Source organism: Coturnix japonica, chromosome 19 (assembly GCF_054131305.1).
Source record: "Coturnix japonica strain WE chromosome 19, WE-NBRP24, whole genome shotgun sequence".
NCBI lineage: Eukaryota > Metazoa > Chordata > Aves > Galliformes > Phasianidae > Coturnix > Coturnix japonica.
Window position 1 is genome coordinate 4,047,480 of NC_140681.1, and position 12,571 is coordinate 4,060,050.

A 12,571-nucleotide genomic window follows, 5' to 3' on the forward strand; every position below is an offset into this window, starting at 1 on the left:
TGTTTTCTACTTAAATTTGTGGCATCCAGTTTCTTCCTTCAGCAGTATAATAGGGCATGAAAATGGTTTAACTGTGTCCTAAATATATACTAATAGTGAGGTACATAATGCAAGTAGATTAACAGTAAATGTTTCTGATACTCTCGCCCATGTTTCTATAACCTTTTCTTTCATGCTCTTTCTGATTCATTGATATACTAATGCATATTAGTTGATCTTGCTTATTTTGATGTATGATTCATTCAGCTTATGGAAAAATTAAACTTTAAGAAGTCAGACTTTCTCTTCTAAAATTTCAGCTGTATTTTTTCTCCTTCCTTTGCATTTAATTTAAATTGGTTATTTGTTGTACACCACCACTTTTAGTTGAGGATTCATGCACACACACTGCTCTTACATCTGCTGTGTCTGAGTGTAGAAGTAATAGCTGTAATGAATCCTTTCCTGTTGAAACCGCCTTAGGCTCACATCTTTGTCATCTTGTTCAGAGTCTTCTGATGAAAGTGGTTTGGCCAACACCTCAACACGAACACAGCTTCCACAGTCTATGAAGATCATGCACGAGATCATGTATAAGCTGGAGGTGTTGTATGTCCTCTGTGTGTTGCTCATGGGGAGACAAAGGAATCAGGTAAGTATTTATGGATGGTTACATGCAGAAGTTGATATCTCTTTAGGCTGAAGCACTCATTAATTAGGTCATGGATAAAGAAACATGAAGGGCAAAGCTCAAGACATAAAGCTGAGAAGATGTACTTCAGTTTTGTCAGTTCTGGGTGCTTCATAGCAGTCATATCCATATGTTCCATTTGCATTTCTTGCATTTGAAATGAAAAGTAAATGATTTGTTCCCTATCTTATGTAACTTCTGGAGAACCTATCACTGCAGCGTGGCTGTAGTTGAATTTCAAACAGGTTGAAAGCATATTGAGGAGGTGAAGAGGAAGCAATCTGCTGGTGCAGGTTTGACAGATTTCCAGTACTGGCAATCTGCTCAGCTTAGCAGAGCAGCTTGGAATAGCAGTATATTGGGATGCCCTAAAGACTGGGAGGATCCAGGATCTTTTTTGTGTCCTTGAAGGGCTGTTGTATTAAGCAAGAGTTAGCTGTACTGGGGGCTGTTGCTTGAGCACACCTTCTACCCTATAGGAGTCACAAATACTTGTCATAGGCAATCCTTTAAATATATTAATTTGAATTTAAAGTAGAAGTGTATTTGTAGTACAGTTCTGCAAGGTGACTTATCTGTTCACTGTGACCCTGCAAAGAGATGCTCTGCATTAGAAAGAAATTCTATATAATAGTAAACAGAGGAAATATGCTGCTGAAGTAGCTGGCTTTGAAGCTGACTCCTAGTTTTATTTGCTAGAAAAACTCCTTACTCTTCCTTTGCCCTCATGGGAAGCCTTGGGGTAAAACTGCCTTGGCTTCTTGTTCTCAGGATGGGATTTGAATTGTTGCAAGATTTAAAGTTACTTAATTCCCAAACAGTTACTGCTGAGAGCCAGATCCTTATGTAGAATTCCCTGTTCTTGCTTGACACATGATAACATCCTTAATTCTTTAATCTGTTTAAAACTTCCAAGGAATTTTGTGGCAGATATAAATCCATTCCCCTTCTTGAGAGGAACTCATGAATTAGAATTGAGCTACTCTATGTGCAGCTGAGCAGCAGTGGGCAGGTAGTGGCAGTGTATGCAGTAGCATTCTTGTTGACAAGCATTTCAGCTGCTTGATGGTGTCCTTTTTCTATCAAGAAATAAAAGCATAGGATCTGTAACTTCAGTCTTCCAGTGTAAGCAACTGCAGGATCTTACTAGATGTATATTTTGTGCAGAATTTCTAAAGGGCATCACAAATCTGCTTCAGTTCACTGTGGTCATCAATGTAATGATCTGACATTTGCTTGAAGCATGATGCATGTCCTTAACAAACTAAACCTGTTGTTGAATGTTTGTTCTAAACCCTTGGTTTAAACTTGACATACTTGCATGTATTGCAAACTATGTTTGCAGTGACTTGGCTCCTGTTTGCTGCCACCTTGGGATGATCACACCCTTGGGGATGAGTGGTGTCTCACTGCAGATCTGTGCCTCTGCTTCCTTCTCATTATGGTCACACCCTTAGTTAACTCTCCTCATTCATTTTCTACTCTGTCTTGCATGTTCCTATTGTAACAGATATTCAGCTCAAAGCTGCCCACTGCTCTGTAGATTGTGTGAACAAAAATTGTCTCCACGCTTTCTGTTGTCTTCAAAGGGCAACCTAAGCTTCAGCTGCATGAACTAGAAAGGCAAAGGACGCTCAGAGGGTGACTGGCAGCAGAGAATATATGCAGCTTAGTGTTGTGACACAGGTTATGTATGGATGTATTCTCAGGGTGTTGCAAGCGATCTCCCAGCTTTTTCCCAAAGTGTGTGTTCTGTCTGTGCCCACCAGGCTGCACACCATGCTGAGTATCTGTGTTACTACATGTATATGCTGTTTGGTAAAGTATTTCCTTTTTCTGTTGTCAGGAGATGCTGTGTTTTATCTGTATATGAGGCTGCAGCAAGTGAATCCTTTTTTCTCTTCTTTTCCAGGTTCACAAAATGATAGCAGAATTCAAACTGATTCCTGGCCTCAATAATTTGTTTGACAAACTGATCTGGAGGAAGCATTCAGCATCTGCTCTTGTTCTGCATGGACACAATCAAAACTGTGACTGTAGCCCAGTGAGTCAGTTTTTAAGTTCTGTACAGATTTTGATGTTATTTATCATACAGATCTAAGAAATTGTATTGAGTAAAGGAATGCCTGTACAATAAGCTTAGTGAAACACGGTGGAACTCTGGGTTTTCAGGTTCTTCAGCTGCAAATTATTGTTTTCCCTGTAGTCTTCATCTGTGGTGCATTGTAGCATTTATCAGAGGGCAGTTTCACTTCTCCTCTCTTCTGCACTGGGAACTGAGAAGAGCATTCCTTCTGTGGTTCCTGGAGGCCAAAGCTAGGAGAAGACCAAGACTTAATGAAATAATTACTGATGGGTCTAGCAGTGAATTAACTGTTGCATGCATAGTCTTGCTGGCAGCCTCCAGTACTGTTTGGTTTTTGGGAAGCCTGAGAAGTGCAGCCTTCCCTGTTTATGCAGATCATTTGCTCTGCTGTTCAAATGGGTTTGATTTGGGTAGGTTTCCAATTCAGCTGTTTCATGTCAGCCTCATGACCAATGATGTCCAAAAATACTGAAGCAGCTTTGTTGACATTTCTTTATTCTTTTGTAGGATATCACTCTAAAGATACAGTTCCTGAGGCTTCTTCAGAGCTTCAGTGATCACCACGAGTGAGTATGAGAAGCTGTGGTATATTGTGGCTGTTATACAGAGATAATTGTTGTTCTAGTTTGACTTGAAAAGTCATATCTTGAATTCTGTCACTGTCCTTTTGCTGTAATTGAGCCCTACAAGATGGTTTCACGTTCCACACAAACTTCTGCATTTGAGGCATATTGCTCTAAATGTGCACATCTGCACTTGTTGCCTTGCAGGTATTTTATGTGTAGGATTTATCTGGTACCATTAAGCTTGTTACGTATGCGTGCTGGAAGTGGCAGCCTTTTTGATTTGGCAATATTAGCTGTTAGAACCAGGGATGTGCTGAGCTTTTAAACATAAGAGGAACAAATCCTTCCTTAAGGCGTTGTTTGCTGAGGAATCACTCTGAGTTTTCCAATAGAATCTCTCTGGATGATGCTGTTACTTTGATAGCTACTACAAGGATCTCAGGCTTGTTTAGGCAGAAAACTGCTTTCATCTGTAGCACTTGAGCAGATGGTATGTGTGGAATCTAGTCAGGGTTTTTAAACAAGCAGTTGCCTGAACTGTACGAAATGAGTTTAGTGGAGTTAGCTGAGGACACAATGGGAGGAAGTATTTATATCCTGATAGTGGCTGCAGTAAAATGACGAATAAGCTAAACTTGCAGAACTGTTTGTGCATGGAGAGAGAGGCTGTATTTTCATTACAGAAACCTGCAGATCAAAAGAAGCTTCACAAGGCAGTCTCATTGGGCACTAATCTGGAAGATAGAGTTTGAAGCAAGAAGGCATTCCAGTCACCTTTCTGGTCTAATAACTTATTTTCTTTATAATTTCCATGTTTTGATTAATGGCTTCTAATATCCATTCCTGTTTTCTGTGTTTTATGAAGCCTTCAGATATTTTCAGAGTAAACAGTTTGTTCAAAGCTATAAAACACTAGGAAGACTGAGTACTCTTTGGCAGTTGCTGCTTTCCAGTTGAGGCTAATTACTGATAAGCAGCATAGTCATTATTTGGTGGAGAAGACCTATTGAAAGCTATGATAGAAATTGGCTATTTATGTCTGCAGAAATGCATCCAGCTGTTGCAGAGGTTTTCTAAAGCCATCTGGAAGCAAATATTTGTAAGACTCTCCATGTGATGATGAACATATAAGCACAGAATAGGCATCTCAGAGCTGCTTGGTGCTGAAGTTGTGTGGGAGACCAGTTACTAAACAGCAGCTGGTGGGCCTAGCATGGGGGAGTGCTGTGGAGGAGGGTAATAGAGTGAAAAGGTGTGAGAGATGGAGGTGAAAACTGATTGCCTTGTTCTGCAGCCCGCAGAGGCCTGTGGCATTACTTCCAATAGAACTGCAAGTGTGCTTGCCACTTGGATGGATTCATCTTGTTTTTCCCCCCTACTCCCCAATTGTCTTGTTTTAGGAACAAGTATCTCCTGTTAAACAGCCAAGAACTTAATGAGCTGAGTGCAATCTCCCATAAAGCCAACATCCCCGAGGTTGATGCAGTTGTCAACACAGACAGGTGAGTAGAGACAGAGGGTTCATGACGGCAGCTCCCAGCATTATGCAAGTACTTACACTGGAAATTTGATGTCACCAGTTTTGTTTGAGATCCACCATACTTGCTTTGATTTCAGTCGCATTTTTCAACAGGAAGTGTCTAGCTTTCTGTGGCATTTATGCTCATTAGCAAACTTTAGTGTGCTTGTGCTCTCTTTAAAAAGAGAAGCAACTTAAAATGAAGATTCTAATTTCACAGCCCAGACATATAAAGTACTTGGCTTGGCTGCATGTTGGGCTTATCACACTACTGGCATTGCAGACACAGCTGGGAATTAAGCTGGGATCCCTCTAATGCATCAATTGCTGCTACTGGGAAATCTTAGTTTTCAGATTCACAGTCAGTTTGTGCACACAATGTCAGTTTAGGGGCTGCATAAGTATTTCCAAAAATGTCTGCCTAAAGTCTGTATTTTAAGAGTGGCTAAAAACTAGAGTAAGCTAGAATACATTGATATGTTCAACTGCTTACAGAATCCCTAGTGCTATAGTTGAGTATTTGTTAGACTTGCTGCTTTGGTTTCAAGAGCTCTTTTAATACGTAGCTCTGATACAACCTCAAAGGTTGGTTGTCAGAGTACTGCTAGAATGCCTGCTAAACCACTTCCCACAAGGGTGTGATCAACACACTCTTGATTGTCCAGCAGAGGCGCTGGTGAGAATGAGCAGGTTAATGCATGAATGCATCAGATGAATGCGCCTGCTGAGGATCTTTGAGTAGAGAAGCGTGGTGAGAGGCATCCTGCTCTGCCTCTTTAAAGTGGTTTGTGTAGCCACATGTGCAACACTGCTTGGTTTCTGGCATGAACCTGGCTTCTTTTCTATCTTTCATATTTTGTTTCCATGTTGCCTTTCTTGATACAAGAGTTCAAGGCATTGCTTCTGCACAGAGTTCCTGTAGGTAAATACTTCACTGAGGATGTTATTTAATACAGGTAGTACTGCAGTCCTTTCAGCCCCTATAGTTTTATCAGTACATGCAGGAGGGTCCCTCATGTAGAGTCTTAGAATCATTAAGGTTAGAAGAGACCTCTCAGGTCATCTTGTTCAACTTTTGACCAGTCCTGCTGTTAAAACGTTGAGAGAAGAGGAGTGTTTTTCCTTCTAGGATTTATCTGTAAGCTGTATTGCAGGTATTGCAGGAGTTTACCAAAGCCAGTGAGAAGAGGTAGAACTGTTAATGCATTTTCATGATGCATATTGAATACACTGCGTTTATCTTTCGGAGCACTTCAGTCTTGTACAAGGTGCGGTGTTCGCCAGCCCTCCCAGTCACACTGTCATTTCTTCCCATGCTTTAGGAGTCTTGTCTGTGATGGGAAGAGAGGTTTGTTGACCAGACTGCTTCAGGTCATGAAGAAGGAACCAGCTGAATCCTCCTTCAGGTAGGCTGGCTTTACATTGCATTGTGATGTTTTGAGTTGAACGGAAGGTTGTTCTGTTTTCGTGCAGCTCACGTGAAAATGCAGTTGAAAATGCTCAGGAACCATAAGCTGTGAAGATAATGTGGCTTTGTTGTGCTTGGCTAACAGTGGCAATGCAGGTGAGGGAGAGAGCCAAAGCTTGCATTGGACCTCATACCCAGTACAGGCAGTGGTTTTCTGCAGGATCAACACATATCTCTCCAGCTTCAGATTGGCATGAAACTGGTTAGGAAACTTGGTTTAAATTGTAGCTGTGATAGAATTCCCGGCCTTATTCCAAAAGTAAAACTTCTTTTCTTTCATTTCTCAGGTTTTGGCAAGCAAGGGCAGTTGAAAGCTTTTTGCGAGGCACCACCTCCTATGCAGACCAGATGTTCCTGCTCAAGAGAGGACTCCTGGAGGTAATGAATTACTCATCAAGCTGCCTCCGTAACATAACTCTGTAGTGACTGAGAAGGATTTATCTGTAAAGAATTCAAACGGGGGTAAAAATCCAGCATTAAATACTCTGCTCTGTAGCAACAGAACAAGTTTTGCAAAGTGTTTGTGAGTTCTGCTCATGGCAACCAGTTACAGGGTGGCCAACTCTATAGGTTTGCATCACTGGGAATGTCAATTAATAGGAGACTCCTGAATTTTTGTCCTTGGTTCAAATTTAAGACCTAAACCTGCAGGAAAGTGTTTGAAATTAGTGATTAAATCAAAGTTTGTGCAGAACTTGGGCTCAACTGTGACAATAACACATTTTCCTCCCATGCCAGCATATTCTGTACTGCATTGTTGATAGTGAGTGCAAATCACGGGATGTGCTTCAGAGTTACTTTGACCTTCTGGGAGAACTGATGAAATTCAATATTGATGCATTCAAGAGGTTCAACAAGTACATCAACACGGATGAGAAGGTAAATATTTGTAAAAGCTGTCACCAGCGGGTCAGCTTACACCCTGTTATAATCAAACGTAGCACTTGGAAACTCACATTCATTTGCTGCTTTTGGTCCAACCATTGAGCTTGGTGCACTGTAAACACAGAGCAAGCTGCCAAAATCTCTTCATGGGCACACGTGTCGCTGCATACAGTTGTGTTTACAGGAGCATTCCCTGTTGCTCTGAGTCAGCAAGTGCTGAGAATGTGTTGCCCAGGTATGTGGTCAGACAGGGCCAAGGTCAGGGCTCAGAGGCGATAGAACAGTGTGAAGTCACTGCCACTTGGGTTACCCTGCTGGTTACAAGCATTCAGGTGGGCTCCAAACAGTGTTTCATTGGAGCTTGTTTAAAAGAGTAAATGCATCCTTAATGGAGATGACTTAAAAACACCCATATGCCTTTTTGCACCATCAGATGTTTTCTTTGATATTATTTGGACTTGTAGGCATTTTAAGTCCCATCTGATGTGGTTACATAGGAGGCTGGGTTGTACATGTAGGTCAAGAATGGGTAGCTCTCTTTTTACCAAGTGATTTTGTGCTTTTATGCACAGCCCTTGGGTAGGTTTTGAGTTGCCTCCTACTCTTGTTTATGTATCTTCAGTTTTCCTCTGGTTGCTGTCAGATCTGGCAGATCATGGAGAACAGAAGCAGAGATGTATTTACAAGGCCAGGAATTCACATCTCTTTTTATTCTTGTTAGGGTTAACACAAATGAGTGTATGTGTTTGTGTGAGAAGAAAATAACCAGATGTGTTTTGGCGTTCAGACTTAGCCTAGGCCTCACTCTCCCTTTGGAGGGGAAGTTCTCCACATCTGTGCATGCTTCAGGTGTTTGTGCTCAGAACTCAAGGTGGTTTCTCTGATAACCTTCAAGAACTGTATTTGTTCAGTGTTGAGAATCTGGATGAACTTACTGTTGCCCAACTCTGTATCTCTTCCTGCTTAGGACTGCAGTTCCCCTGTACTAATGAGGTAATTAGTTTGTTACACCTGCAGGCCATACACAGTCTGAAAAGGGCATGAAGTGCTGCCCTGTGAAACCTCATCAATGTGTGCCCAAGAAGATGGCCTGTTGACTTCTGCTTTTCTTTAATGGAATTTTGAATTATTCCTCTTTAGTTCCAGATATTTTTAAACCAGATCAACAGTTCACTGGTTGACTCCAACATGCTGGTTCGCTGCATCACGCTGTCCCTGGACCGGTTTGAGAATCAATCTGATGCTAAAGGTAAAGGAACATTGCCATGCACGTTTGTTCCTCTAGCCTAACCACAAGCTCCTACTGCTGTGGTGTGTGCTCAGAGTGTCTGAACTTCAAGCACCTGATGAGTGTCTTTTTCCTCTTGCTGCAGTTGCAGAAGTCCTGTCAGAGTGCCGCCTGTTAACATACATGTCCCAGATGTCCATGAGAATGTCCTTTCTTTTCCGTCTCATTAATATTATTCATGTACAGACACTTACACAGGTAAAGAGCTGACAGTTACTTTCTTGTTATCTCGCTGGTACTGCATGTTGAGGTGCTGGGCTGGGATCAGGCTTTGCTTGAGGAGATCTGCATCTCTTCTTTCCTGATGCAAATGGGAACACTTCTCCTCACGCCTTGTGAGGACACATATACAGCTGAGATGTTGATTTTTGTGTTGTTTTTATTTCTAGGAAAACGTCAGTTGTTTGAACACAAGTTTAGTTATCCTAATGCTGGCCCGAAGGAAAGAAAAGCTACCATTTTATCTGCGCACTTTGCAACAGATGGAATACACAGAGAAGTATCCAGGCTTCATCCTGAACAACTTCCACAGTCTTCTGCGATTCTGGCAACAGCATTACCTCAACAAGGATAAAGACAGCACCTGCTTAGAAAATGTATGTAGACCTATGACCAGAGCCAGAATCAATTGCAGCAATATCTGACAACTGGCAGAAGTGGGGCTGGCTGTGTGCCCTGGGCCCTGCAGTGGCCAGGCATTGTGTTGCAGCTTGTGCCATGGCTTGCGTTGATGCTTCCATGGTTGCAGACAGGAGATGCTGCTGAGGGCAAAGTTGTCTGCCACACTGTTTTAGGGTGCTGTGCTTTCATACTACAGTATATGCTGTGTTTTGGGCTACTGTTTGGTGCGTGGAATCAGATATGGCTGTCCAGTGGGTAAATAGCAGACAAAACATAGTGTGAAATGGGGCTGCTGGCATCTGGTTGTTGCAGGAGATGCCTTTTGGCTTTACAAGATGGATATGAGCAGGGAGGGTGTCTTGTCTCTGTGTCTTGCCCAGGAGTGGGAGTCCCTCTCCCAGCTCTGGCATCATCTGCAGCACCACAGTGACCTGCTTTGTGCCTGATTTGGGCAACAGAGGAGGAGTTGGCTTGTGAGCATGGCCTGCTTCTGAGCAGCCCTGCCTGCCCACCTTTGTGCTGCTCTCTGCAGGGTTATGAGTTACCCAAGGGCTGGAATGCCTCTCCTATGAGAACAGGCTGAGAGTGCTGGAGCTGTGCAGCCTGGAGAGGAAAAGGCTCTGGGGAGGCCTGGGAGTGACTTTACAGTATCTAAATGGGGTGTAAAAAAGGGGCAAGCTCTTGAGCAGGGTCTGTTGTGATGGGAATGGCTTCAAACTACAAGAGGGGAGGTTTAGACTGGATGTAAGGAAGAAGTTCTTTAGAATGGGGGTAGGTGGTGGGTGCCCCATCGCTAGAGACAGCCAAGGTCAGGCTGGGTGGGGCTCTGAGCACTGATGGAGCTGTGGGTGTCCCCATTCATTGCAGGGCAGTTGGACCAGGTGGCCTTCAGAGGTCATCCAGCTCAAATGATTCTATGAAGCTGGGCTGCATAGGAAGCAATTTTCAGTTTTCTCTGCTGCTGCACGTCATGTTTGACCACACTAACTGCTCTCCATCTCTTCCCACAGAGCTCATGTATTAGTTTTACCTACTGGAAAGAGACTGTATCTATACTGCTCAGTCCAGACCGGACATCCCCCTGTGCCATAGTTAGCTACATCGACGAGGCATACATGGACATTGACAGAGACTTTTCTGAGGAGTAATTCTTTGCTCTGGCTTCTGATGGGCAGCACTCAGAGGGTACCTCTCAGCCCGTGGATTATCAGGGATACGCTGTGCTGTGCTGTGTGTGTGCGACTCGGAACCCCACCCCCATCTCCGACCTCTGATGGATGAGACTTTGAAAGCTCTCTGGGTTCACATTCAGGGATGTATTTTCCAGTTGTTCTGGGATAAAAAGAATCACCTGCAAAAAAAATGAGCTCCCCCCACCCTTTTTTTTTTTAACCCCACTTATTCTCTTTCCCAATCAAATGTGGATGAGTTTTGAGCTGGCAGATGAGGACAGTCTGTGTGTGCCAATTGAGTTATGATTCTTTCCCATGGCCATCACAATTGGTAAGTCGACAAGCACAGCAATTGCCCTCCATCCAAATGTGAGCTTCAAGGAGCCGCTCTGTTTGGGACCTGGATGCACCACACACACAGAGGGCTCCCTCCAGGTGCAGCTCCTCTGTTGGGGTTTGGAGCAGGGGGCTTAGGGTTGGTCAGAGTGCGAGTGTGTGTGTGTGAGTGTGTGTGCTTTTAATTCCTGAGAGCCCTTGCTCCAGTCACCTCTTTATCATCTACTTTTGGATCACTTGGTACTAAATCTGTTCAGCCGCTGTCTGTGTTAGCAGAGATCCTCTGCTCCTGCTCTCTTTCCTGCAGATCCTCCCCACCCAAAGGCATTTCACAGTGCTGCAGAGCACAGGGACATTGCAGTGGTGGAATTGCAGCAGGCGTTGCCTTGTTCCATGGAGCACTAGCATTAAAATGTACTAATTCTTTTTTAAACTTGGGGCTTGTAACTAATCTGGTTTTAACTCCTTTTCAGGACCCATTGCTCTCAGTGCTCACCTGCAATGTGTGACAGTCTCTGCTTTCAGTCCTTAACATCAACACACACGTAAATCTTTTAAGTGCAATATTGAGTGGAGACGTCAGTTATTCCTGGATCTGTTCGAACCAGCACATGTTAAATGCTGGGAATAAACACTCTTAGCTGAAAAAGAACTGAGCAGGATGTGTTGGAAGGGGGAAAGCAGGTTCTAGCAGTCACAACTCATGCTTGCCAGGTTGATGCACACCCTGCCAGCTCCCCAGTGCTCATTGTGTTGCTCCAAGAATGTCATGTTCTTGGAGTTGAAGTACAGTCTGCAATCCTGCACCACTGCATTGCATTCAAACATTGCATTCAAACCATCTGCATCTTGCAGCTCCAGCTTCAAGGAAGGGGAAATGCAGCTGAGTTTTTAAAGGAATCTTTTAACCTCTGTGAGTCAATGCGATGTTGGCTCTCTCTGGGGCCCAGAGCTGGTTGGTCTCTATCCCTTTACCAGCAGAACGAAGCCCCCTCTGAGGGGTCCCCTGTGCTGGGACCTGGCTGAGAGGAGGAGGCTTCCAGCCCCACACACAGGACTTGCTCTCTGAAGCCACCCCTTGCTCATCTCCCACGTGTGTCCTGCTCCAGCAGCAGGCACTGCTTTGCTTGCAGGGTGCTCAGAGCTGCTGAGCTGGAGCAGGAGCTCCTGGGGGCATTTAGCCCCTGCTCAGCCTCTGCCCAGCTCCAGCTCCTGGCTGCCCCTCTGCTCTCCATCAGCTCACCCTGTGCTCTCCCTTCCCCTGGCTAATTTCTTTCTCATCTGTAATTTTTTTTTTGTTCTTGTGTATTTGTGTTTTTTGGTGTATCTTTGCATCTTCTTAACTGTAATAGATGTACACTTCAAATAAATGCTTCAAATTAAAAGGCTTTTTAAGTTAAGGGATGCCTTTTCCATAGTCTAGTTAATTGGTGTATCCAATGATTGCTGCTATCAACCTGCAAAGTCTCATTTACATCTCTGTATTTATGTAACGAGCAGTGAGGGACCAGGCTCTGTCTGTCCTTGGCTGGTGAATCTTCCTCCCCATGTGGGTGTATTTGTGGCCATTTCCACTCTGCCCTCATTGTGGGCACTGCCTGCTGCAGGCAGCTTGGCTCTGCATTCACCTTCAGGCTGAGCTGGCTGCAGAAGCCTCCAGCAACAGCAGGTGCTGGACTGTAGGAGCTGGCTCTGTTTGTAAGGGGCACAGAGCCCAGCACAGGGGCTGCCCCGGGCAGTGCTCCTTGGGACCAGGCAGAGGCTGCAGTGGGTGAAAGGATGGGGACAGAGCTGGGATCCCGGTCACTAACACATCTGGAAGGCTGCACTATCCCCACGGAGCGCTGAGGTGTGTGCTGCCCAGGTGAATGCCAATTTACTAACTGCAAAGTAAAAGTAAACGTATTAAATGGAAACCTATTAAAGAAATCTATTTTAAAAGAAACTAATGGAAGGTGTC

General features: G+C 44.0%; 1 protein-coding gene across 1 annotated transcript in view; it reads left to right on the top strand.

The window, feature by feature from the left end:
* TRPC4AP (transient receptor potential cation channel subfamily C member 4 associated protein) overlaps positions 1–12,556 on the top strand; it is a 29,585-nt gene extending 17,029 nt beyond the window's left edge. The window contains exons 9-19 of the mRNA XM_015881358.3: positions 489–631; positions 2,583–2,714; positions 3,264–3,322; positions 4,723–4,824; positions 6,164–6,247; positions 6,597–6,687; positions 7,048–7,188; positions 8,335–8,443; positions 8,568–8,680; positions 8,872–9,078; positions 10,114–12,556. Of these exons, the coding sequence (XP_015736844.1) occupies positions 489–631; positions 2,583–2,714; positions 3,264–3,322; positions 4,723–4,824; positions 6,164–6,247; positions 6,597–6,687; positions 7,048–7,188; positions 8,335–8,443; positions 8,568–8,680; positions 8,872–9,078; positions 10,114–10,251 (1,319 nt within the window). The 3' untranslated portion in view covers positions 10,252–12,556. The remainder of the gene's footprint in view (positions 1–488; positions 632–2,582; positions 2,715–3,263; positions 3,323–4,722; positions 4,825–6,163; positions 6,248–6,596; positions 6,688–7,047; positions 7,189–8,334; positions 8,444–8,567; positions 8,681–8,871; positions 9,079–10,113) is intronic.
* Positions 12,557–12,571: the final 15 nt, after the last annotated feature.